Genomic DNA, 27,666 nt, shown 5'->3' on the forward strand with positions numbered 1-27,666 from the left:
TTTCTCAACAATCTCCATTACAACCCTTAAACGTAACATAAATGGTATACTGGACTCTGCGCTTTACATGAAGTATATATGCTTAATAAAATCAATTTGAAGTACACTTATTTTTTTAAGGGCTCTACTGTTGCCTCTGACTTGTGTACAATTCTATCCTAATCCGCAAAAGTCAGTTTTTTTAAGCAATAAAGCATGTCACGTTTAAATTCATAGCTAGTTTTAACACCTGAGGTAATCTATGACATAGGTATAACAGAAAAAGATTACTGAAATTACTGCGAAACATTTCACTCAAGGAGCGTGACCTTTATTTCCCTCTTTGTGCAAGGAACTCAGCATTTTCAACTGAATATAACAAAGTGTATTTCGTGATTACATATTGGGAAACATTATAGCACTGAAAAACAACCATAACAAAACAGTTTACTTTTCAATTTTCAAAGTAATATCAACAATAGTCAAGAAAGACCTGACTGCAAGTTTTAATTTGTTACAATAGGATCTGTTATCTTCAAAGGCATAAGATGACGACACGTTTACTATCAACACCCATATGTTGAACATCAGAACTATTACTCTAGATATTGCTATACTGTGAATGACATATACTATTGGAACATGACAACTGTATCATGTAGCTGAATGGTTCTAAACAAAATCCACACAGTGGACTTCAAAACAGAACCTAAACAGAGACTTTGGTTCAAGATGTCTGTCAAAGAGGGTATTACATACTGCATTTCCAACTGTAAGGTACCTTTCATAAATGAATCTAAAATCAATCATCCTTCAAAAGGAACAAGAATCGAAAGGCACAACACTTAACTTTTCTAAGAAAAACTTGTTTAACCAGTCTGTGTATCAGTGCAGACTTTGAGAAGTTAATACTGCTCAGTTATGACCATGATAGCCAATAATTTTTGGTTCAAACCGATTCAATTTATGTAACTCAAGTCTGAATGTTTACCATGTACTGTAACCTTGTTCTTTCCTATTTATTAAAGTGTCCAACGTATTGTTATTTTAAAATCAACAAAAAAACAACACTGACAAAATTGTTTAACTACTTAATACATGGTCCTGGTTTAGAATTTTGTCACATTACGGAAGTTAAACCGGGAGCTAATGTTCTTTAATATTGAGGTTAACATTATTTCTAATAATTTTTTAAATCCTAATATTTACATACAGTATTTTCCCTATTAATTAAATATTATTTAAAAGTACACAATACTAACAGTAAAACTTGAGTAGCTACTGATAATTTATGGATAATACGAATAAAACTACTTATAAAAACACTGAAACTTGTTGAGCTTGAAAGTATTGTGGGAAAAAGGAATATTGCTTTAATACTGATCGAAACTCTAAGGTAGCTGCACTATTATTTGTGCTTACCGAACACATTTTCAAGACACTACCACATCTCAAATACTCTGGAAAAAGGTCTGTAATGGTCTACAACAGGACCAAGTGCACGAGATGGTAAGGTCTGTGGGTTTATATGTAGCTGGACACAAACCAACCCATCCTGTTTGACCCTGAGGGTTTTCTTCCCTCGAAACATCTTTAAAACGAGTCATGCCTGAGATCCAGCCTCAGTGTGGCTTATTTCACCCGGAAACCTTTAGTTGACCAGTACACAGCCTTGCGGGGCCTCCGCGGTCTCCATATCGCAGTCCAGGAAGGGCGTCTCAGGTGCGGGCTGGGCTGAAGGAGACTCCGCTTTACCTGAAGGGAAGCCAGACTGGGCAGGAATCCACGCGTAGAGAGGCTCCGTGGGGAGGGATGGTGTGTAGTTTGTGTGGCTGTCTGAAGATATAGATGGAGGTGTCGAAGGCCATTCTGGATAGATGGTTGATTTGGGGCTGTACGGGTTGGATGAAGTCCTGGGCTCCAGAAAAGGGGTTAGGGTTTGGGTTCTTGTGAAAGGAGGGCTAGAAAGGGGACTGCTGCCCTGCTGGGGGTCTTCTGCCAGCTGCATCTGATGGAAATAAGCCTGTACCTGAGACTGCTTCTGGAGATAGAGCCGTTTCTGCTGCAGTCTGCTCGTGGGGTCACAAATGAACAGGAATGTGTGAGAACTTCAGACTTGTTCTTCAGGATACCATCAAGAGTTCAGGGAACATTCAATAAGCCTGTAAACGCAGTCATTCCTGACCTGTGCTCCTGTAGCTGTTGCTCCAAAGTGCGTGGTGCAGCCTCTTTACAAAACACCTGACCACTTCCAAGACCACTCGCCAACTGACTGGCCCTCTAAAAAACAAGACATAATTTATATATATATATATATATGTTTAAAAATTACCTTTATTAATTGTGATATATTAAGTACAGCTTTTTTGCACTTCTCTATTATCAGACTCAAATTCTTCAACTGACTGCCCTCTTAAAACCAAGTCATAATACTTTACAATTACTACAAGTAATTTTTAAGTACAACTTTTACAATTAAGTAATTTTAAACATTTTATAAAAAATGAATTAAGTACAACTTTTTTTTACAATTACAACTACTTTTTTGCACTTCTTTATTATCAGACTCAAAAATCTTTTACTGACTGACCCTCTTAAACTCAAGTCTAAATAAATTACAATTATTACAAGTAATTTTTAAACACATTTTATAAAAATTAAGTACAACTTTTTGTTACAATAACCACAAGTAATTTTAAACATATTTGATAAAAACATAAGATTACAACTTTTTTGCACTTCTCTTTTATTAGACTCAAAAATATCTTCAGCTGTTTGACTTCAACTTAAAAACAAGTGATTATACAAGTTAGTGATAATAAAACGAAGTACAGGTTTTTTGGACTGCTCTATTAACAGACTTTAATAATCTTCATTTTCTAACACAAGGTTAGCAATATTATGCAATGTCGGGTCACACTTTATATTAGGTTACCTTACCTACCATCTACTTTTCCATTTGATACAATGTTGTTATTATGTGCATACATGTTGGTGCGTTGTAATTACATTTAAAGAACCTGCCCTTAGTAAACATGTAGTTACAACATATAACCCTTAATTGTATCAAGAGTAAATGTAGAAAATTTGTAGAACAACATATAGTTACACAGTAAATGTATAGTCTTGCAGGTATATAATGTTAGTAGTACAGTATGTAGTAAAGGTCACTTAATATAAAGTGTGACCCAATTTTGTGTTGGCACCAATGTCCACTGACACATGAAGATTATTGTGTAAAGCAGCACTAGTAATGTTTTATTTTGTAATACTCTGTTATGTCATACCTGTTGTCTCTGAGTGAGGTACTGTGTCTCCAAACTCTGTCTTCTAGACAGCAGATAGGGGTGCATTTTACCAGTAAAAACCATTGTATCTTTTCCACTTGGATACTGGCGGCCATCTCCCTGATGTTAATAAGGAAATACAAATCAACATATCAATGAAAAAAATGAGTCATATGACATTTTATAACCAGACTACAGTATAATTGGTTACCTGGTGACCATATGGATGATGAGGGTCTGAGAGCTCCTGCGTGTTGATGGCGAGGTTTGCATTTCCTCCAGCATCTCCAAACACTAACTGTGCTTTGTTCAGCTCCAGGAAGCCTTTGGTCCTGGCCAGGTTCTGTAGATGCTGCCTGAATGTACCTAAACCTATACAACCACAGGTGCAATAAATACAAAAGCCTTTGGAGACAGATCAACTAGTGTAGTTATTTCTGTGTCTGCTGCAGAGGTGGTCTGACTCATAGTTTGGACTACTGCTATAATTAGTTCAGAACTGAATCACCCAGATTATTTTCAACTTGTAGCAAGTAGACGTTATTCATGGAAGGTCAGATATCAGAAACAGCGAGCATTTTGTGTGGTACGGACGGATGTAAGAGATGCCTACAATGACCAGGATAGACCAAAGGGATGTTTCATTCATATGCATAAAAACCTGGGTAAATGCGCATTTAAAGGGGAAGAGGCATTGACCTTTTGGCTAATACTCGCTATTTTGCATAATCCTAATCAATATCATACAAGTTTAAAAGAAACCATGCCGATTAAGAAAATAAGGTGAATGGTGTTAAGTATATCAGTTGTTTGACCTTGTGTGAGAGACGTATCAGACGCCCGCCTCCCCTCTCTGAACATGACAAGGGAATGGTTGTGAGCATCCCGTCCTTCTGGGTTGATGGTCTGTAGCGTTGGGTCAGGAGGCTTCATGTTGAGGAAGACCGGTGCGGTGGAGCTGGCAGGTGTAGTGCTTAATATATCTTTCAGAACTGGATTCTCTTCAGGCAGACTGAAGTCACTTTGAGTAGAACCCATGCTGTATTCTGAGTCCATACTACCCAGAGATGGGTTCAGATCTGTGGTGAGTAAATTTAAAGAGAGTTTCTGGTTAGATGTTCATATTGTAAAAGTCCAGATAAAAGAATCTGTTTACTCTAGAATCTGTGTATTTCTTAAAGGGACAGTTCACCCAAAACTGAAAATTCTGTCATCATATACTCACCCTCAAGTCCAAATCTGTATAAATGTCTTTGTTCTGCCTGCAACCACACAGTATTGCCAGTATTGAGTACCATAGTAAGAAATTTCTTTATTCTGTTGAACACAAAAGAAGATATTTTGAAGAATGTAGCAAAGCAAACAGTTCTGGGGCACTTTTGACTACCGTTGTCATTTTTCCTATTATGGTAGTCAATGGTAGCCAAGAACTGTCTGGTTACAAGCATTCTTCCAAATATCTTTCTCTGTGTTGGTCAGAACAAAGAAATTTACACAGTTTTGAAACAACTCGAGGGTGATTAAATGATGACAGAAAGTTCATTTTTGGGTGGAGTGTCCCTTTAAGAGATATTGTAGCTGGCCACTATATTGCTCTCTATGTGTAACAGGGTTAGTTTTATATACAAAAAATATAATTGCACCAAAATATTCCTTTCTTTCCTTTCTTTTCATTTCAAATGTAACATTTTGTTTTAAAATCTTAGATGACTTGGACAGAATAATGAAGAGAAAGCAGCCAATAAGAGTCCAGAATAGATGGACAACCCTTCAATGCTGTTTAAAAACCATCCCAGGGTGAAACCTCAAGAAGCTGGTTGAAAAAATGCCAAGAGTACATTTTTGCAAAATCTAGATAACTACATTGAAAATTCTAAAATGACGTTGTTTGATTAATTTTCAAGAAACCATAGTTTAATTTATTGTGACTCAGTGACTGTTCAATAAATTTATAAGGTTCACTTCAATGTAAAAAAAATTCAATTTAACCAGATTGTGTTGTATTGATAAATACATAATATGCAGTGTGAGATGTCAGAAGTGCAGTACTAACCTGTGATGGGCAGCACAGGAGGTTGATTGGTGACCTCAGACAGAGTATGTCGTCGCTGACTAAAGCGAGCAGTATGAAAGGCGGCGAGAGGGACAGCGTGCTCCTCCTCAGCCTCAATACCCTCGTCGATGGACGTCTCCATAACGTTGCCAGGCAGAGAGCCGCTGACTTTGCGGGCGGCGACTGGAGGGAGCGGGTCCAGTAAGTAGCCATTCACCTGATATACAAATACACACTGTTGAGTTATTTCGGGCTGAAACAAGCTCAGCAATTTTACTTCACTGTTTCCAGAACTGACAAGTGAATCAAATCTGATTCATAATATAACTGTTTGTTATTCTCAAAGAGAGACAAAATGCTTGAAACATTTACGTAAAAGTCCTCAAACATAAATGTCAGTATTTTGAATAAAAACATAGAAAATATAAACAAGGTTGGTATCAGCATGATAATGAACGCTAGGCTTTTTGCTTGTAACATTTACTCTCTTTTTTTGTTTGCGCAAGACTGCAAAGCCATGACTGTGTCATCATTTTTCGGAATTATGTAATGCTGCTCTGTCAAATGCCCACCGGCTACCAGCAACTCGCCTGAATTACAATAAGCCAGCTGAAATGCGTTTGTGACCGTGTGACCTCAGCTTGTCTAAAAAGGTCCCAAGCTTGCCATCTGTTCTCTTTATTAGGCTAAAACGACTGACTTTTATTCATTAACTCCTCTGGCAGATCCCTTTCAAAGTGACTTACATTACATTCAATGTATACATTTGAGATGTGTTTTCATTTGGAATTAAACCCTTGATCCTGATGGTGCAAGTGCCACTATAGCAGATGAGGAATATGAACATACAGAGGAAAGACCTGTTGAAGGGCAAACATGCATGTGGAGACCCAGAGGGGATGTGTTAACGCTGAATGTCAATTAAAGGAACAGTAGCTATGGAAATTGCTTTGCCACAGTCAAGGTGGCAAATATTGTAGTCACGCATCACACTAATTGTGAGATGACACCCGGCATCAATCACATGGCTGGCAGATCACTGGCACGTCAAGGGCAATTACAAAGATGGGGATGTTGTGTAACCACAGGCAGCAAACCTGACATGTTGATGTTACAGTAACAAAAGACTGCAAAAAGAGTGATGTGCAAATCCAAGTGAAACTAAGTCATATGTCTGTGTTTTGTTGGAAATCGGCGCATATGTGCATAATGTAAAAAACACGAAGGGATTAATGCAATGATGTTGTGTGCACGTGCTGTAGTTCCGTCCCACTGCCCGCCTCCAGCAGCTCATCTTTTTCCGGAAATAATCGTACAGCTGTATCTCTCTTTTATAAATCTGATCAAACTAAACACTCTTCAAAGATACGACGTATGCAATACTACTGTATAGGTACTCAAGATTAATATGAGATTAACAGAAACTGAGTGTGTTACCCCATCTTTAATGATGCTTGGATAATCCAGAAAATTAAATTACTTTGTAAATCATTTGGAATAACTTTGTTACTTTGTAAAGGTCTTTTTACTTTATATGATTGTCTTTTCGCACTATTTGAAAATTGATGGTCTAAAAATATGTTATTTGCCTCTTTATCGCCATCTCTGGTCAAAACATAAAATGCAGGTTACTTTACATATTTATCTTTACAATAAATAATCAGGTAATAGAACCTGAAAGCTCAACTTATAAATAATTATTACAAGCTTATCGTTGTGAATCAGGGTAAGGTAAAGAAGCAGTTCTGAACAATTTTTGTACTTGCGCAATAACAGATTTTTTGTTTATTATTAACCAAAAAACTAAAAACAGAATAAACCTGGCAAAATCCAGAAAGATTAAGTAACACTTCTAAACAACGGATTAAACTGTAAACTATTATTAGAAGGTGGATAGTTCAGACTTTGAAACAAATTTCATTTTTGGGTGAACTATCCCTTTAAGGAATCCCACCCACTGATGTCTCACAAATCACAAATCTTCTGCGGTATAAGCATCTCCCTATAGCAAATCTCTGTCAGTTGACACATATCTACATCACACAGTATATACCGTCATATGGCCGAGCCCTACGCATCATATACTGTACATTCCCTTAGTGCTGTCTGAGTCACTTAAGAATGAGTAGCAATAACTGAGACATACCCACACTGACGCAAAGCCCCGGTGGACTGCACTGAAATCATTTAGAAGGGTTTTTTATTTAATATCTACGCAGGTGATATTTTAGGAGACTGAAGCAGTGCTGAGATATTGCCGGTGAGTAATGAGGAGGAGATCAGGCTGACACGCAGGCTGAGGAACTTCACACGCTATAAACAAAAGCTCCCACTGTCGTCATACAGCAGCGCCAATGAGTAACGCTGCTATTTAAAACATGCAGCTTATAAAACACAGCCTCAAGCCTTGGAGAAAGAGATATCTCCGTCTGCGTAATCAGAATCTGCATAACACCATTTCTCTTCGGTTATTGCTTCAAGTAAAATATATCTGACCTTGGGAGTGGCCACATCTTCCTCTATGAGTGTCTGGTCTGGTGAAGCAGGGGTTTGTGGGAAGGTAAACGTATCTATGGTGGACTGCAGGAGAACAGGAGAACGCAGGTGACGTGCCGCCTGTGGAAGGGTGCCTACTTGGGATGGAACTGCATTGGTCTGTGGAAAGATTACAACATTTGTACAGAAAACTAAAATACAATGACCATTGTAAAGGGACAGTTCACCCATAAACTGAAAATTCTGTCATCATCTACTCACTCTCGTCATTTCAAACCTGTATGACTTTCTTTCTTCTGCAGAACACAAAAGAAGATATTTTGAAGAATGTTGGTGACCGAACAACGGCAGTAGCCATTCACTTCTATTGAACGGACAAAAAACCAATGCAAGTCAATGGGTCCCGCCGTTGTTCGGTTACCAGCATTCTTTAGAATATCTTTAGAGTACATGATGACCGAATGTTCATTTTTTTCATAATTGATTAAGTATTTACAGTAGTATGTCCCCTTTTACTGTAATGACAACATGAAGCTGGCACGCACTGCACACGTTGCATAAGCATAGATATCGTAGGATCCTAAATCTTAAACATTTTGTTTTTTCAAACACTGGAATGTTAACAATGCAAATTTTCAAAATATTAAATCTATTCACAGGCTTAAATGATCCCAGATTTACAATGAGGTCTTATAAAGCCCCACTACAGTATGTGCCATAATAGTACTACTGATCCCAGCAGTTTAACCAAGGGAAGAATGTCTGGATTACAGTTTTTGTTCCAATATTTACATTTTTATGCCATTGCCATTTCAATATGTCTGGGTAGACTTCACAGACGGGGTTACCTTGACAACAGTCTGCTCAGCGACGGTGCTAGGGCGGCGCTGGCTGGCGTGCAAACGCTGTTCCACAGGGAAACTGCTGCGATGCGCTTTCAAGCGCTCCACAAGCAGGTAGTAGATAGCAGCAAAGTGGTTATAGCTTTTGTTCTGGAGAGACTGTGACAGGAAGAGCGAGAGTTTTTGATGAGCAACTCGGAACGAGAACAAGAACACTACGTGAAATGTTGTTGTGTTCAGACAGGCTGTTCTTTGGGAAAATCACATTTGCAATTCAAAGGAAAGAAATTAATATTGGCTTCAGACAAAATATCAAAGCCACCACCGGGTCTGTGCAAAATTCATAACTAATAAAAATGCCTTTTCAGTTTATGAGAGGACAAGACATTTACTGAATTATATTTTCAAATCAAAAACTGTACTTGCAGCAGTAATATGTATTTCTTTGAATGTCATGCTATCTCCTGTTTGCAACCTCAACTCAAATTCGGTTCAAATGAATTTTTAGTGCAATTCTGACTTGTGCACAATCCACCTTTTAAAAATGATCAACTGACCTCTATGGTTTTCTGCTGGTCAATGCCGAGGCTGTGCATGAGTCTGAGCACCTGCTCGCTGTGCTCACCCAATCCTGTTTTACTGTCGCTGGGCAGGCCCTGTCTGTAAAGCACGGGGCGCTGGGACGGGACCTCCTGCACCATCCAGCGGTGCTCTTTGATCTGACTCAGGGACAAGCGCCTGGACGGATCTAGAACTAACATCTTCCTGATCAGGTGCTCACAGTCTGAAATTGGGATACAGGGATAGAAAGAGGGCTTTTGGATGTGTATTGGTGGATTGATCTGAAAATCTGATATTATAATCCAGAAAAAATATATAAACTGTAAAAAACTGTCATTTTACATACCTTCGCTCATGAAGTAGGGGATGCGGAAACGGCCCTCCAGGACCCTCTGTCTGAGGACTGGAAGACTGGGGCCGTCAAATGGAAGAGCGCCACAGACTAACACGTACAAAACCACCCCCATGCTCTGTATCACACACACACATAGAAAAATCAATAATAACATATAAAACTCTGCCTAGGACCTCACATACAGGACCACCCCCACACTAAACAGGAAATAATAATTGTTTTCAATCAATTGAACAATCATTAGCTGTTGACGCAATCCCCTCTAGACTGGGGACAAATCAAAACATGGCAAGGATTTTGTCAGTCATCTACGTTTCATAATGATTTGATGCCATTAGCAAAATGGTCCCATCATAGTACTCTTTTGTAAGGGTAAAACAAAAGAGTATTTTACAATGCTTTATGAGAGTCACAAAATCCATGTGTACCAAACACAGTCTATACTGAGCTCTTACCCAGATGTCCAGTTGTGGACCCTCATACTGCTGACCCTCGAACACTTCTGGAGCTGCATACGGGGGGCTGCCACACCAGGTGGTCAGAGGCTCCCCGGGACGGAAGAAATTACCAAAGCCAAAATCTGCACCAGATTTAAAAAATGTCATTACCAGCTTTCATAAAGAGCATACTGATTTCTATTAAATTCTACTAAAGCTATTTGAAGCTTATTTAAACTAAAATAACACCTACTTTATGTATTGAAACTTTTGATATTGTCGCCGTGCTTCCAAAACCTCGGATATCCAAATTCGTGTTTTTCAGGAAATGGAAAAACACTTTACTTATTGAATAATTAAACACTTTTTAATACTTTTTATTTAGATATTTGCAAAACCCCAGTGACAAACATAAAGAGTGACTAATAGTAATGATTACAAAATATAGAGATACGAGGTTTCAAAAGGAATGCAGCGATATATAACATTTTAAAAGAACACCATTTTCAAACAAGCTTTTTTACATTTACTAAGGAGCGGTTCTTGCAAAATTTTAAATATATTCGTTTTCACAGCTAGAGGTCACAAAACAATAACAAAGACGTAGCTTGATGACACAAAGGAGTGTGGAGTGTGGAATGATGAGAGTTGTTGTCTTTACCTCCACGCCTGATGGAAATCCATCAGATGAGACTTACAGCATAGTTTTACAACCATTATCCTTCTTCACGCAATGACGAGTGATGTTACACTTGATAAAACTGTAAATTTCTTTGGATTCAAACATCATTGGAAACATTTGGGAAAAAGTAAGTACACAAGTGAACAAAATATATAACACTACCCTAGTGGTTTTTGGATATTTCAATGCAAAAGTCTTATATATTGTTCCTTTAAATGTATTCTGGGTTGGTAGCATGTTGCTTACTGGGCCAAGTACGGATCCGAAAATCCCAAGACCCCTGGTCCTCCCTTCAACGTAAGTGATATTTTATGCATGTTTTATTTTCATGTCGAAAGCATAAAAGATGTGGGATGAGTTACTGCACTGGAATACTTCATATTAGCTGTTTGTAAGCAATGTTACGGGGCTAAGTCCGTAATATATCTGCCTTAGCAAGCACCACTTATATCGAATTCAGTGTTATGTACTCAATATGGAAAAGTAATTACAGCTAATCTGATAGATCTGGTCACTGGTGCACATTCATATACAACACCAGTAATTGTACGTATAAACTGTCCAGATGGCTAAATAGATTCTGGCTGCGTGTCAGCAGCAGGAGGTGAGTGAGACGGCGCTGGATGTTGTGACAGTTCTGAAACAGGTGGTTTTCACTGGCTGACTGTACACTGCGTCTGTACTCACAGACCGTCAGCGCCAATGACGTAAATGGAATTGTGTAACGTGAACCATATAATTTGTGGATTAATTGATCTGCGTCTCCGATAATTGACGTACATGAATGATTGTTTGGGGGCTAGAATGTGAAGTGAACTCGCAGGCTGCATGATGCGAATAGGTTTGCCTGACTAACCCGCACGGTTATCAATCACATTAATGTAACATTATGGATGGTCTGTGCAGAGAGCCCATAGGAAAGATCGCAAATGAGATTTCTTCAATATTGGACAATGATGGGGTTCAACAAAGAGCAGATGGGCACTTTTGCTCAAGCATTCTGCTTCTCGTGTAATTATTCTAAAGTTTCAGAAGGATTTCAAAAACGTCTCAAACTTTTTCTTCAACAAGATACCAAGACTCCAATGCAAAGGCAGAATTCAATATCTATTTTGGAGCTCTTTACGCCTACCGTCTACAGAGGTCACAGTTGTTTCGGTTTTGTTTCTAAATTATAAGAGAAACATCTCAAAAGTCCATCAGAAGCTGCATCTGCCTTTAAACTGTCCTTTGCAAAATAATACCCCATAGTTTTTGACACAACTACAAAAACTCACTGAAATACAGAGATGTACTTTGTGAAGGCTGTGCGGTGATAGCAAGCGCTTCACATCTGTTATCTGTGTGCATGAGTGACACAATAGACGCCCTACAATGCAGCTTTAGTGCCTCTCTCGCAGCTTGCTATGACATAAATAAAGACAAACTGTCTGGCACAGAGCTCTATTCTCCGCTCAGTGACTGGTACTTATGAAACACAGCACGTTAGAAGTCTCTCTGTCACCCGCCATTACAACTAGTGTCTTTGTACCACTGTCATTATTTTACGTGACAACACAATGGCATTTTGTGTGCGTGTGTGTGAAAGAAAATGATCTGATCTGACTTGTGATATGTACAGGAGACAATGCAGGTCGGAGCGCTAGACCTTATTATTGGTAGATATCCACCTTATTAGTAAATAAACGATGTGACGTACTTCCTTTTTGTCTTGAGACTTCCGTTTTATTTGCCGGCTGGTGGAAAACAATGGAAGTGGTGTCACGGGAGCACTCTCAAAACACTATTAAAAACAGCTCTGGTGAATATTTTTCACACCCGCGATGTATGCACAGTGGGAGGATGAAGTGGCCTGATATATCATATGAAGATATATTCAATTATTTCGTATTTTCTCTCGGAGTTGACGGGTCTTCGATACGCAACTATAAAAGCACAGAATATAAACTATAACTATAACTATAAAGTTACCAGTAACATACATGCACAGTGGGAAAGTCGGTCGAAATTTGTACATAGAGTACATAGACCTAGAGACCATGAATTTGTGTTTTTAAAAGCAGATGTGAATCCCAGTCAAAGTGGAGCAAACATTCCTAGATCCTTACAACTAATAACGGAAGAATGGAGACGGCTGGTTTCTACTGTATCGCGGGTCTCCACCGAGCTGCAGCATCCATCACAACTTTATAAAAACAACTTAAAACATACTAACCAATAACTGTCTATTTTTATGTCTCTTAAATAAAGACTAAAGCTTTAATCCTCATAGTTACGTGGCCTGGTAAACTAGGTTATCAGTACTGTTAACCCCTAACAGCATATGCTGGGTTAGGTATGTTTTGATGCTGGTTTGACCAGTTTAAACCAGCTAAGGACCAGCACATGACCATCTTAGGACCAGCACATGACCAGCTTAAACCAGCACAAACCAGTAAACCAGCATCAAAACATACCAAACCAGCATATGCTGTTTTTTTCAACAGGGAAGCGTGTTGACAATGATAAATGTGATTTGGATAAAAGCGTCTGCCAAATTATTAAATTATCGTCTGCCTGTAACTGTTAACTTAGTCATGCAGCTGCGATCCGCTGGCAGAAAGGTTTGATTTAGCCTGTTAAGTTTTAAACTGCTAAATACATATAAAAATGCTAACAGCTAAATTTTAACTGCTGCTAATATTATTATACCACTATTTGCATATTGTTTTTTAGTTGTGCTAAATGCATTTTGTTTATATATAATCTATGATATATAATAATGATATTTTTCTACATTTATTGTCACTCTCGCCATAAATGCCTGCGTTTGAACGATGTTTATTAGTTATTGTAGTCAAAAAGGTAAATTGTCCAGGAGAAAGGGCATCCAGTAGGCTAAAATAATGAATAATGAATGCAGATTATACGGTGCGCGACATCCATATTCAGCTCTGGAACGTGGATTAAGGTCAAAACAAATGTTTTATAGACATTTTTTTGCGTTTGTACCGGCTATTATGGCAACCTCTAACTGCACACATTAAGCTTGTACCTTTGGGTTCCATAATAAATATTAACTAGCCAGTCAAAACAGCACACTTGTCTCACTCGCAAAACGACTGTCATTAGCTATAGAGGCTCACCGGAAGTCTAAACACAAACAGCTCAAAGATGGCGGCGCACATATTTACGCCAAAAATAAGGTGGATAATGTGTCTAAATTGGAAGTAAAATAACTGGAAATGTAAAATAGACATGTATTGGACATGGAAAGCATATTTTATAACAGTCAAAATCGTTTAAGCTATTTTGTTAGGAGAAATTCAAATTCAACTATGTTCTTAATGTCTGTCCTTGAAATTCTTGTGATTCCTGAATGAAGTGTCCCATTTGTGTGCCACTAAAGGCATTCAACAGAATTACAGGAATAATACAAATTTTAAAACGACTCCTACCGCTCTTTCTCCTCAGAGAATACATCAATCAATCAATCATTTTATTTGTATAGCACATTTAAAAACAACACACGTTGGCCAAAGTTCTTTACAGACACAAAATTACAAATAAAACATAAAAACACAACGTAAAACAAGATACAAACACGCCCACATAACTACTAATGGTTAAAAGCAGCAGTGAAAAGATGAGTCTTCAATAGGGATTTAAAGTGCTCGATGGAATCGCAGCGTTTAACATGTAGAGGTAGGCTGTTCCAGAGATGCGGTGCAGCCACCGCAAAAGCAAGGTCTCCCTTAGATTTTAACCGAGACTTTGGGACTTGTAACAAGAAACTTTGAGAAGAACTTAGAGGTCTCGCAGCACTATGATACTGTAAAAGATTGGAGATGTACACTGGGGCAAGCCCATGAAGACCTTTAAACACCAATAAAAGAACCTTGTATTTGACCCTGTACTCGACAGGGAGCCAGTGCAGAGCAGCCAGCACCGAAGTGATGCTGGAGTATTTCCTAGTTCCAGTCAGCAGCCTAGCTGCTGCATTCTGCATTCTGTGAAAGAAGGTTCTTAGATAAACCCAAATAAATTACAATAATCCGACCTAGATGAGATAAATGCATGGATCACAATTTCCAAATCTGAAAAAGATAGTAAACCCTTCAATCTGGAAATCCCCCTTAACTGAAAAAAGCTGCACTTTACCACGGCATTGATCTGTTTGTCAAATTTCAGGTCGGAATCAAAGATTACACTGAGGTTCCTTACCTGAGTATTAGCTTTAGAGGCTAAAGGGCCCAAATCAAGTGAAAGCTGTTCGGCTAACCTTGGTGGGTCAAAGATAACTACTTCAAATTTGGACTCAATCAGTTGTAAAAAATTTGAAGCCATCCAGATCTTTATTTCGTCAAGGCAGTCAAGCAGAACTGATTGTTTTGAAGCATCACTACAATTCAAAGGAAAATACAGCTGGCTATCGTCAGCATAACAATGATAAGCCACACCATGTTTTTGACAGATTAAACCCAGAGGGAGCAAATACAGAGAAAATAAAACAGGGCCAAGACACGAACCTTGGGGAACAGTGCTCCCTATTTCCACCGCAAAGGTTCTCGCCTGTAAATAAGATGCAAACCACTTCAGTGCATTAACCCTTATACCCACTCACCTACTCAAGCTATCGAGAAGAATCCCACGATCCACCGTGTCGAAAGACGCGCTCAGATCAAGCAGCACTAACGCCATACAATCCCCGGAATCCACCGACAGCAGCAAGTCATTAGTCACCTTAAGAAGGGCAGTTTCTGTACTATGCTGCCCTCTAAAACCTGACTGAAAAGCATCAAAGATGTCATACTTGTTCAAATGAGTAGATAATTGGTTGAGAACCGCCTTCTCCAACATTTTCGCTACAAAAGGAACCTTAGAAATAGGTCTGTACAGCCGGGTCTGAGCTCATTTTTTTAAAAGAGGCTATACTAATGCATGCTTAAAAAAACGATGGCACCCGCCCCGCTGGTAGACTCCGATTCACTATACAGAGTATCGTAGGGCCCACCGTATCCCAGACCTGAATTAACAAACGAGGTGGCATGATATCAAGTGAGCAATAAGTTAACTTGAGATGTTGAGCAATTGCTGACAAGTCCAAAAATGAAACTGGCTCAAATGTACTTAGCTGACCTGAAGTAAACGAATCAGGAGGGAACTGGAAATTACTTTGCACACAAACAGAACTAGAAATACTAGCTCTAATTGTGGTGACCTTATCCATGAACATTTTTATTTTTATTTTCACAAGCTCTCACCGGTTGATCAAAAACAAAAGGACAAACACAATTTGTAGCTGTATTAATCACCCGAAATAACACTTTAGGACAATGCCGATTCTTAGAGATCAAATCAGAGAAATACTGTGCCTTAGCCACTTTAACAAACTGTTGATAAGACATCATACAGTCTCTAAGTATCAGTTAAGACAGGTCATACATTCATTTTAGTCTAGGACTAGTCTTAAGCCTTGTCTGTGAAACCGGGCCTAACTGCCATGAGGGCATTATATTGTTTGGAAAACTTTGTGGCCGATAAGGAATTTATTCCCCGAGAGCAATGGCCGACTGACATGGGTCTCAAAGGAAGCCCTGATAAAGTAGCATTAAACTCAATTGCAAAATGATCAGAAAACCCTAGATTCTCAATTGTCAGCCCGGCCACCGGGACACCCCTCGACAGCACCAAATTCAAGGGTGTGGCCCTGCCTATGCGTAGCACCAACTACAGACTGCGTGAGATTAAAAGAATCTAACAGAAACAAAAATGTAAATCAAATGTAAAATGCACTGTAGAAGTCACTTTAGAAGAAAATAGGAACTGTAATTTTACAGAATTTCACATACAATGTCCAAAAACTGTAATTTTACTGTTTTTTTACAAAAAACATCAAATTACAATAAAGACTACAAAGTTAAAAGAAAAACATGGAAAGCATGTAATTTTTTTACAGGAAAAATGTTATTTTACGATATATTTCGGGCGCCTCCGCTACTGGAAATTACCTGCTTTAAGGAATTTTTTAATGTGGATGATACTTTTCGTTATTTTAGAAAATAAATTTCTACGGTGATTCACCTATGGTGCAACACGATCTCACCATCCAACTTGGCAATACCACAATCACTCCTTCCAAAACAGCCAGGAACCTCTGAGTCATATTTGATGAACAGCTGTCCTTCAATGATCACATTGCAAAGACAACACGGTCATGCCGATATGCCTTATTCAACATTAGAAAGATTAGACCCTAACTCACTGAGCATTCGGCACAACTCCTTGTCCAGGCCCTGGTAATCTCAAGGTTGGACTACTGCAATTCTCTTCTTGCTGGTCTTCCTGCAAAGGCTATCAAACTACTCCAGCTGGTTCAGAACGCAGCAGCACGCCTCGTCTTCCAACAGCCCAAAAGGGCTCATGTGACACCCCTTTTCATCTCTCTCCACTGGCTACCGGTTGAAGCCCGTATCAGATTCAAGTCACTAATTCTTGCCTACAGGACTATCACTGGATCTGCACCGGCAAACTTTCACACACTCCTACACCCCATCAAGAACCCTGCATTCAGCAAACCAGCGGTGTCTTGTATTGCCTTCTCATAAGGGCAGTAAATCGCTTTCCCGCTCATTCTCCTTCACAACTCCTTCCCGGGTGGAACATTCTTCCTAACTCGGTCCGGTCAACCACATCTCTCGCAACATTCAAAAAACTACTTAAAACCCATCTCTTCTGTGAATACTTGACAGACAAATGGGAAAGAAAAAAGAACTAACACTCTCTCTTTCTCTCAACAGGTATTGGTCTGGCTTTTGTTGAAACTAGTAACTTTGTATTAGCACCTATTGTATTATTGCTCCTGTATGACATATCGCTTATTGCTCCCTGAACTCTCTGTAAGTTGCTTTGGATAAAAATTAGCCACTAAAGGCATTCAACAAAGTTGAAGGAATAATTTTATTTTCAAAACACTCCTACTGCTCTTTCTCCTCAGAGAATACATAAAATGTAGAATGCACTGTAGAAAGTCACTTTAGAAGAAAATAGCAACACTGTAATTTTGTAGATTCTCACGTATAATGTCACGTACTGTATAATGACCAAAACAAATTAGAACATTTCCCACTAAACAACATTTTAAAGGAAGTTCTGCTCCAAACTGATGACATTGGTTGACAAAGTTGGCCCGAAGTTGACATAAGCCACTCAAATAAACACTGAAATACATCGAAATACATCCCTTTTAGATCATGCCAGTGTCACCTCATCTTTCAATCTACAACGTATCTGTCCTTCAAGGCACCATGTCTGGCTCAGAATCCCCGACCTCAAGAGCTAAAATTAAAGATGGACCTTCTCTTACCTGCTATCTTGATATTCATGTGAGCATCCAGTAACAAGTTCTCAGCCTTCAGGTCCCTGTGAACAATGTTGCGCTGGTGGCAGAACTCCACCGCTGAGAGGATCTGCCAAAACTTCCTCCTCGCGTCCATCTCGCTGAGCCGCCCGCGGCTGGCCAGGTAGTCTGTGTTGCCAGACAGGGATCAGGTGTTAGTGGGTCGTCATCTGCACATCCAGGCGACAGTTATAGTCATGAATTTTTTGTGGTTTGAAGGTTGTGAAAACCAGCAGGGAGCTGGAAGGAAACACTTCACAGTAACTGTCATATACAGTAACTCCCGATTAAGTGCTTTGTTAGACTTTGTCCCTCAGATGTAAAAACTTTTATAATAAAAAAAGCAGAAAAATAAATCTGAAGTTTACTATCTGTGCTTTAGCTCAATTGAATGATGCCACATTTAATCATTTTTCTTACGCAGTGATTATAAAAGAGATGATATGTTAGTAGAATCAGAATCAGAAAGAGCTTTATTGCCAAGTATGTTTGCACATATAAGGAATTTGTTTTGGTGACAGGAGCATCCAGTACACAGAAACAGCAACAACAGTACACAGAGACCATAACACAATAGAATACAGTACACAGATGATTTAAATAAGGGCCTATGGGTATAAAAAGAAATACAATACAATAAACATAAGATAAAGATATTGAGAGTAAAGCTATGTGTGTATGTAAATATGTACAAGTAAAAAATAAGAATAGACTATTGTATGTACAAGGTATGTGCTATATACAGCAGAATGAAATATAATTGACAGAAAAAGTTGTATAAAAATAGATAGTGTATTATCTGGAGGATATAATTAATATTGCACTTAATTATTATTGCACAATAAAAAAAACATTTAACTGTTCAAGAGGTAGATGGCCTGAGGGAAGAAGCTGTTTTTGTGTCTGGTTGTTTTGGTGCTCAGTGCTCTGTAGAGCCGACCAGACGGCAGCATCGTGAAGAGATGATGGCTTGGATGTGAGAGGTCCAGGGTGATTTTCTGAACCCTTTTCCTCACTCTGGATGTATACAGTTCTTGGAGGGTGGGCAGGGGAGCACCAATGATCTTCTCAGCAGTCCGAACCGTCCTCTGTAGTCTTCTGATGTCTGACTTTGTGGCTGAGCCAAACCAGACAGTGATGGATGTGCAGAGGACAGACTCTATGACTGCTGAGTAAAACTGTTTAAACAGAGTTTGTGGTAGGTTGAACTTCTTCAGCTGATGTAAGAAGTACAACCTCTGCTGGGCTTTTTAGCAATGGAGCCAATGTGATTGTCCCACTTCAGGTTCTGAGAGATGGTGGTGCCCAGGAACCTGAATGACTCCACTGCTGCCACAGTGCTGTTCATGATGGTGAGAGGGGGGAGTGCCCTGCACTTAAGTTGGGTTTCTCTCCTTTTAAGCGTGTTCAGCTCCAAGTTGTTATGACTGCACCAGACAGCCAGTTGCTCAACCTCATGTCTGTACGCAGACTCATCACCATCCTAGTAAAGTGTCAAAAAGTTTTTGGTGGGTGTAAATACTTGAGTAATTGAATTTGAAATTATTTTGTAGAAGTTTTACTTCACTCAAGTTCTATTAAAGCTGAATACTTTTACTAGTACCGAATACTTTTCCTCAACTGAACAATATATGCTTTTCATTTCTTACAATTTCAAGTCATTCAATTCTGGTATTATTGTAAATCTCTTATGTAAACCTACCTTCTATTACTGCTTTCCTGAGCGGTGGCTGGATTTACAGCTTAACATTTCATGGTAACATTTCAAGTTATTGTATCACTTTAACATCTGGTGTGTCATTAAGCTTCACAAAGTCAAACTATTGAGACAATTGTGAATAAACTGATGGCTTTACACAGTTTGAACACAACACAACCTTTCTCGTTTTCAGCAGTCAATTACAAAAGCAATGATATAAATACATATACATATACTACATACACTGAACAAAATTATAAACGCAACACTTTTGTTTTTGCCCCCATTTTTCAGACTTTTTCTATGTACACAAAAGTCCTATTTCTCTCAAATATTGTTCACAAATCTGTCTAAATCTGTGTTAGTGAGCACTTTGCCGATATAATCCATCCACCTGACAGGTGTGGCATATCAAGATGCTGATTCAGGGCTTGACATTAAGCATTGAAATTTGTCATTCACTTGTCCGAGTACAAAAATTACTTGTCCAAAGATAAAAAAATATATATTTCATTTGAATAATATAATATAATCAATATAATTGTTTCGGTCAAGCCCTAGTTTCGGATAACTTAAACTGGTCAAGTTTGCTTCTAAGCATTTTAACTAGTGTCCACTTTGGCCGCCTGAATGTGGTTATAGGCCTACTCTCCGTGACTGCTATAAACCAAAAGCAAGCAGTAATTATTATTAGTATTAACTGTTAAGGCTGTAAGTTAACTTTTCTTGCACATAGCACTGGTGCTAGAGAGGTTTAAAGTTTGGTAGCACAGGCCAAACAGTATAGCACAAGTATAAATCATCTGTTGTCATCATTAAAAAAAAATATGCAAGTGCAGTTCATCATGAATAGACAGGTAACTGACAAAAGACATTAATGTTACATACAGATGGATAAATTAGGGCCATATCATTTTTAGATAACCTAAATTTGTTTTCATTTTTCTAAGTTCTGTGTTTTTCTATGTGTTTTCTGTGTTTTTCTTTTTTTACTATATAATAGTGGTATATTTGTCCACATAAATTACTGTAGTATACTATAGTATTTACTATAGTAAACTGCAGTAAAATTCTTAGATACTATAGTGCTTTTGAACTTTACTATAGTATAGAGTGTTTATCAATTTACTACAAGGGCACTACAATTTTCAAAAGCAAATATTATAGTACACTACAGTATTTTTTTGTCTGAGTGTTCAATTTAACGGGACTTTTATTTTGACGGGTCTTCGGGAAGACTCAAGCTTTTGTGTGTTTGCCAATAGCTTCACTCAAACAGTAAAACGCTCGTAAAATAAACTCTCAGAGCAACTCTGGAGATAAAGTTCATGTGTTCATATCCTCATACAGTGCAGACGCAGATAAATCCTCGTGTTGTATGTTAAACTGTGCACATAATTCCCTCAGACACGCAGAACAGCCAGATGACATTAAAATAACAGGATTCTGTGTCCGTAACAAGTTACATGAACTCTGTGTGGTGCGCCATTGATTATTGTCAAACACAAACAAGCACAACCACGCAGCTCTGTCTAATGCACATATTCTTATTATCCGACATATATGTCGCACTGTTGTTATTCTTTTTTTTTTTTCAAGTTAATGTTACTTGTCTGGTCAGGCAAGTAAAATTCTCTCTCACTTGCCCATACAAAACATTCACTTGTCCCGGACAAGCGGACAAGCGTTAATGTCGAGCCCTGCTGATTAGACAGCATGATTATTGCACAGGTGTGCCTTAGGCTGGCCACAATAAAAGGCCACTCTAAAATGTGAAGTTTTATCACACAGCACAATGCCACAGATGTCGTTGTTTTGAGGAAGCTGACTGCAGGAATATCCACCTCAGCTGTTGCCCGTGAATTGAATGTTAATTTCTCTACCGTAAGCCGTCTCCAAAGGCGTTTCAGAGAATTTGGCAGTACATCCAACCGACCTCACAACCACAGACCACGTGTAACCACACCAGCCCAGGACCCTAACATCCAGCATCTTCACCTCCAAGATCGTCTGAGACCAGCCACCCGGACAGCTGCTGCAACAATCGGTTTGCATAACCAAAGAATTTCTGCACAAACTGTCAGAAACCGTCTCAGGGAAGCTCATCTGCATGCTCGTCGTCCTCATCGGGGTCTCGACATGACTGCAGTTCGTCTTCGTAAACCAACTTGAGTGGGCAAATGCTCACATTCTATGGCGTCTGGCACTTTGGAGAGGTATTCTCTTCACGGATGAATCCCGGATTTAACTGTACAGGGCAGATGGCAGACAGCGTGTATGGCGTCGTTTGGGTGAGCCATAACCCTAACCCTAACCCAGCCATTGAAGAGGAATGGACCAACATTCCACAGGCCACAATCAACAACCTGATTAACTCTATGCGAAGGAGATGTGTTGTACTGCGTGAGGCAAATGGTGGTCACACCAGATACTGACTGGTTTTCGGACCCCCCCGAAGCACACCTGTGCAATAATCATGCTGTCTAATCAGCATCTTGATATGCCACACCTGTGAGGTGGATGGATTATTTTGGCAAAGGAGAAGTGCTCACTAACACAGATTTAGACAGATTTGTGAACAATATTTGAGAGAAATAGGCCTTTTGTGTACATAGAAAAAGTCTTAGATCTTTGAGTTCAGCTCATGAAAAATGGGGGCAAAAACAAAAGTGTTGCGTTTATAATTTTGTTCAGTGTATATATATATATATAATATATATATTTTAGGGCTGTCAAACGATTAATCGCGATTAATCGCATCCAGAATAAAGGTTTGTGTTTACATAATATATATCTGTGTACTGTGCATATTAATTTTGTATTTATAAAGACAAAACATACACATACTTAAATTTTATAATAAATTTTAAATGTATTAATTTATATTTACCAATAATTGAAATTGTAAATAAAAGTTTATTAATAGTTATATTTTATATTTTTCTTAAATATATGCATTTATGTGTATGTGTTTATAAATACAAAATTAATATGCACAGAACACCAGCATATATTATGTAAACACAAACTTTTATTCTGGATGCGATTAATCACGATTAATCGTTTGACAGCCCTAAAAACAAAAACAAAAATATATAGTGATATTAATATATATATATATATATATATATATACTTATAAATACTTAAATTATACTAAATGTGGAATTTTTTTACTGTTACTTTAATATTTTCTCAAAAGATAAGACGATCCAGAACACTCATGTGCCCTTCCATGGTGTTTGCCTAATACCCTTTGCTATGGCAGACTGTAGTGAATATGCAACCGCCAGCATTTCATGAATTTAAATCCAACAAAAACAACCTTAGCAAGCGTAATATATTCATTCCCCATCAAAACATGGCACGAAAAGGCCAACCTGTCATCCTCAGCTGACCACACATTCAAAAAGGGAGCCGACTGTCAGTCCCGCCCGGTTCAGATGCGAGTGGAGTGCTGATAAAACAGCAGTCCTCCAACTTAATCAGCTGACAAGGGCATGGAGATAGCACCTGCATGCGTATGCATGTATGCGTCACGCAGCCCATGTGTCAGTGACATGTAGGAGATGCTGTTCATGCAAACGCTATGCGTGGCAGTGTGATGCAAGCGCAAGTGGGATGGTATTATATTGAATTGACAGATGGCTTGACCTCCCCATAGATGAAGTATACAAAAGCATCATTTGCACGCAATAGGTCTAATCTTTATGATGATAACACCACAAAAAATGTATTTCTCTAGATAGGAGGGAAATACAGTATATAAGAAAATGTGATTAGTGAGCAAACCATTTTTAAGTTTCTGAGAGGAAGACATATTAGTCTTGCTCAAAGATATGATGATGCCCTAAATGATGAATGATGCCCTTCGACGTTAAATAACGTGTCTGATGTCAACAAATATTTCATCGAACATTATGGACAGCAAAATGGGCCAAAACAATTATTTAAACCAAGATGCAACTAAACCTGCAATGTTTGTACCGAAGGATAACGTCCATATAATTTCACATTGTGGATCTACAATAGCAATTTTTACAGCCCCTTTCAGATAATGAAATATAATACAGAGCATTAATGCTAAATTACTACATAAATCTATATATCTAATTCCAAAAGCCCAAAACAATCCCGTTTTTTCCTGAAGTTTAGTTAATATGTAACATTCACAGCCAAACAGACCAGCAAATCACATCGCAAACACTTCCCGCAAACCTTAGCATTGCAACACGAATTCACACTTTAAACTAGTAAATCTCCATCATCCTCCAGTGATCATTTAAACCATACTTCAACACTCATACCTGTATTTTTCAAACAATCCTCAAAATTTTGATTATGTGTGTTTAAGGGTTGAAGCTAAAGTCTGCACAAAGGTCATCCTCCAGAATCAGGGTATGACACCTCTGATCTAAAACATCCATAACATCCTGTTTCGAAGCACTGGCTGTGCTAAAATGAAATACTACATGTATTATCTACATACTGCACATAACTGACTAATGCAATTGTGAAAAAGTATGGTACAGTACATGTCACATGACCTTGTTAATTTTCAGTTTATTTGTCAGACTGGAATGCAAGCATGCCACTGTGGGACACAGCATCTGTTGCATATTGCATTTTGGCAAATGAAGGTCAATCGTAGGTCATTCAGTTACCTGTATAAAGAAGATTCACATAATACACAGTATGCAATCTGTACACTGCAGAAATATTACAAGTAGTACGGTAGTAAGCTCTTCCAAACACATCTTACTGCTACCTGACACTCAATGTGATGTGTTCCAAGAATGTGAACAACTGTACTTTGATGTCCAGGAAATGCACATCTTAAATAAGTGACGACAACTAAAAGTGACTCACCAATAAAAATCACACAAATTTCTCTGTAAATTATTATCTTGTTTTTTGGCAGCAGTTGTCATGTCATATGCAACCTTTTGCCCCTTAATGAGGCTGTAAATCCCATTTACTCTCTTTCAAGAATGACTCTTTCAAGAAGTACTGCATGGGCCTATTATGGATGAGATGATTGTTTTCCTTGGTCACGTAGCTTTCGTGTAAAATACAGGTGACACAGATGATTATCATGTATTAAAAACAAATCTTTTGCTTAGATTACCCATTAGGATTTAAATTGATGTGCAGATAAAACATACAAAAATGTGGTATTTTATTGATAAAGCATCCAACATATAGGTTCTTGTCATGGGTTTGATACCAGAGCAACACACAAACTGATACCTTAAAAGAACTTTAAATTGCTTGAGATAAAAACCGTGATTTTTTTACATAACGGCCTCAATACTGAATGAGGTCTATAAAGTGAGTGAATATTATTTCGAATGAAATGAGAAATTTTGCACTGATCTATCTGCTAATACAAGAAAACAGACACTCACCGAATATCTCGCCATTCCTGGCATATTCTGTGACTAGATAGAGCATGTTTTTGGTCTCCATTACCTATTAAAAGAAAGAAGAGGTAAGTTTCATCACTTGAGATTCATGCGAGGATAACAATGCAATTAAGATCACAAATTACCAGCACAAAACCTGAAAGCTCAAGAACACAACAGACTTGACGGCACTTCCACCTGCCACAAGTGTTCACACGCCTTCAAGTGAGAAAACAGTCCTTCATCTTATTTTGTGCGAGACGAATGAGAACAACAACCATCGTGACTTTGACAGGTAGATTCACACTGAGTCACAAATATGACTATTATTTTATATGCATTGGTGTAATATTTCAGTAACCCATCCATTTATCTAGATAAATAGATTATTTTGAACACAAAAGAAGATATTTTGAAGAATGTAGGAAAGCACACAGTTCTGGGGCACTTTCGACTACCATTGTCATTTTTCCTACTATGGTAGTCAATGGTGGCCAAGAACTGTTTGATTACAAGCATTCTTCCAAATATCTTTCTCTGTGTTCATCAAAACAAAGAAATGTATACAGATTTGGAACAACTTGAGGGTGAATAAATGATGACAGAATTTTTGGGTGAACTGTCCCATTAAATGGCAATGTATTTTAGTTTTAATAAAATTAATATTATTCAAAAAAGAAGACGTAATAACAAAGTATGAACAGGTGTGTCTTGCAGTACTGTACTGGTACAGCAACAGAATGTTTTTATTTCAGTGTTACGTTGCAGGCTTGGTGTCAGACTAATAACAATGCAGACATTTCTTTTAGATTTTCATAAGTTACTGATATTTCTAACACAGTGGGCCATTTTTTAGGAAGCAAGCTCTATGCATGATGTCAGCCAGACAATATGACTAGTGCTGTTTGTAGACGTCATGATTTGACTGCTGCCGCGGTGTTGTGTAACAGTGCAGGCAGCTGTTGATACTGCCAGAATTCAGGCCCAGAGTGACCTAAAAATCTTACATAATGTAACAGGCTAACCATATAAAGCTTCAACAACTGGAATGGGGACTGGTTCAAAAGATCTCATTTTCTAGGAACACGACAGTCCCGTAGGATACATAATGATAGAGGTATGACAATTGAAAAATTCCAAGCACATGTGAATAATGAAGCCGGTACCTGGTAAAGCTTGATGATGTGCGGATGGTCCAGCAACTTCATGATTTCTACCTCTCTGTAGATCTTCTCCAGGTTCACAGCATCCAGCTGGGTCTTGTCTATGATCTTAATGGCCACCTGCAGTTTAGATGCGGATGTTAGTTCATCTTTTAATTTCTGTGCTGTCTGTGACCTGCTGATGTATAAAGCAAATGTATCTGGATCCCTGATGGATATATAAAAATAAGTCAGATGCATCAGATGTTCCTGTCCTGTTTGTCTCTTCCTTCCTGAGTTTGAAAAAGACCTTACACTTGATTTTTGTATATACGTGTTTTTTTCTGGTAGACATGCAAATGAGCATAAAATAACTGTTTGCAGACCACATAATGTCATACTTAACAGCACTTCTTCAGTTGAAAACGTAATATAAAACTGTTACACGTTCCTTCTGAATGTGAAATGAAGCTGTAAAACTTTTATCTGCCCTGATCATTAGTCTCTGTCGCTCAACAGTTTAAAGAGTAAGTTGACTATTTTAATAATAACAGGCAAAAACTAATATAACTGTTACGCACACAATGGCAAACACTACTACGGCCAGCTATCTAAATGAAACACACCACATTACGCAATGCAAAATTTGGAAGGACATGCGAAAACGTTTCAAGCTGTGATACAGTTGCCACTATGCCCTCGAGATCAAAGGTGACCGTCTCTTGCGCCGCGCAACTTACGCGTAAAAATACAACTACATAGCAACAATTATATCAGATATAGCTAACAAAGGTTTGAAATGATTTTTCTTTCATGCAAGATAAAAGTAAAGATGTAACTTGCTTCGACTGCAGACAAGCACACTTCAAACACTACAATTAGTGCTCGTTTACTCACCTCTGATTTTGTGATACGATGTCTCGCCAGCTTCACAACTGCAAAATTGCCTTTTCCCAGCGTGCGCTCAATATCATAGAATCCGACTCGAACCGGAGCCCGCTGCGACTGCGTTTGCTCTTGGGCGGCCATGACCATAGTTTTTTTTAGTGGAATAAAGAGGTATGTGGATGATTTGGGCACCCTCACCTGTTCCTTACAAACAATTCAAGTGGCGGGGTATGATTATGTTTCTAGTGCCAAATCTAGATGGCAAACGGGGCGCACGGGTGCCATGGGTTCCTGCACATTACTTCTTTTCCAGATAAGGTCTCTACATGAGTGTGAAACGAGAGCGCATTCCAATCTGATGCTCGGCATGAGGAATGATGTTCTGGCGCTCGACATGCATTGACGTCAGTGCAGAAGGGATTTTTATAAAGGGGGCGGATCTAACAAAGCGGCTTGAATGTCC

At 38.5% G+C, this 27,666-nt stretch overlaps 1 protein-coding gene across 1 annotated transcript; it reads right to left on the reverse strand.

Moving 5' to 3' along the window:
• Window positions 1-286: 286 nt before the first annotated feature.
• On the reverse strand, window positions 287-27,591 carry sik2a (salt-inducible kinase 2a). Its single transcript, XM_057321156.1, has 15 exons — window positions 27,213-27,591; window positions 26,340-26,456; window positions 25,177-25,240; window positions 18,038-18,199; window positions 10,029-10,153; window positions 9,565-9,688; window positions 9,215-9,441; window positions 8,664-8,816; window positions 7,816-7,974; window positions 5,320-5,536; window positions 4,082-4,345; window positions 3,478-3,638; window positions 3,267-3,386; window positions 2,165-2,259; window positions 287-2,048 (listed from the first exon to the last, which is right to left on the reverse strand). The coding sequence occupies exons 1-15, from the start codon at window positions 27,348-27,350 to the stop codon at window positions 1,631-1,633; spliced, it is 2,544 nt and encodes an 847-aa protein (XP_057177139.1). The 5' UTR covers window positions 27,351-27,591; the 3' UTR covers window positions 287-1,630.
• Window positions 27,592-27,666: the final 75 nt, after the last annotated feature.

Source organism: Triplophysa rosa, linkage group LG2, assembly GCF_024868665.1.
Source record: "Triplophysa rosa linkage group LG2, Trosa_1v2, whole genome shotgun sequence".
NCBI lineage: Eukaryota > Metazoa > Chordata > Actinopteri > Cypriniformes > Nemacheilidae > Triplophysa > Triplophysa rosa.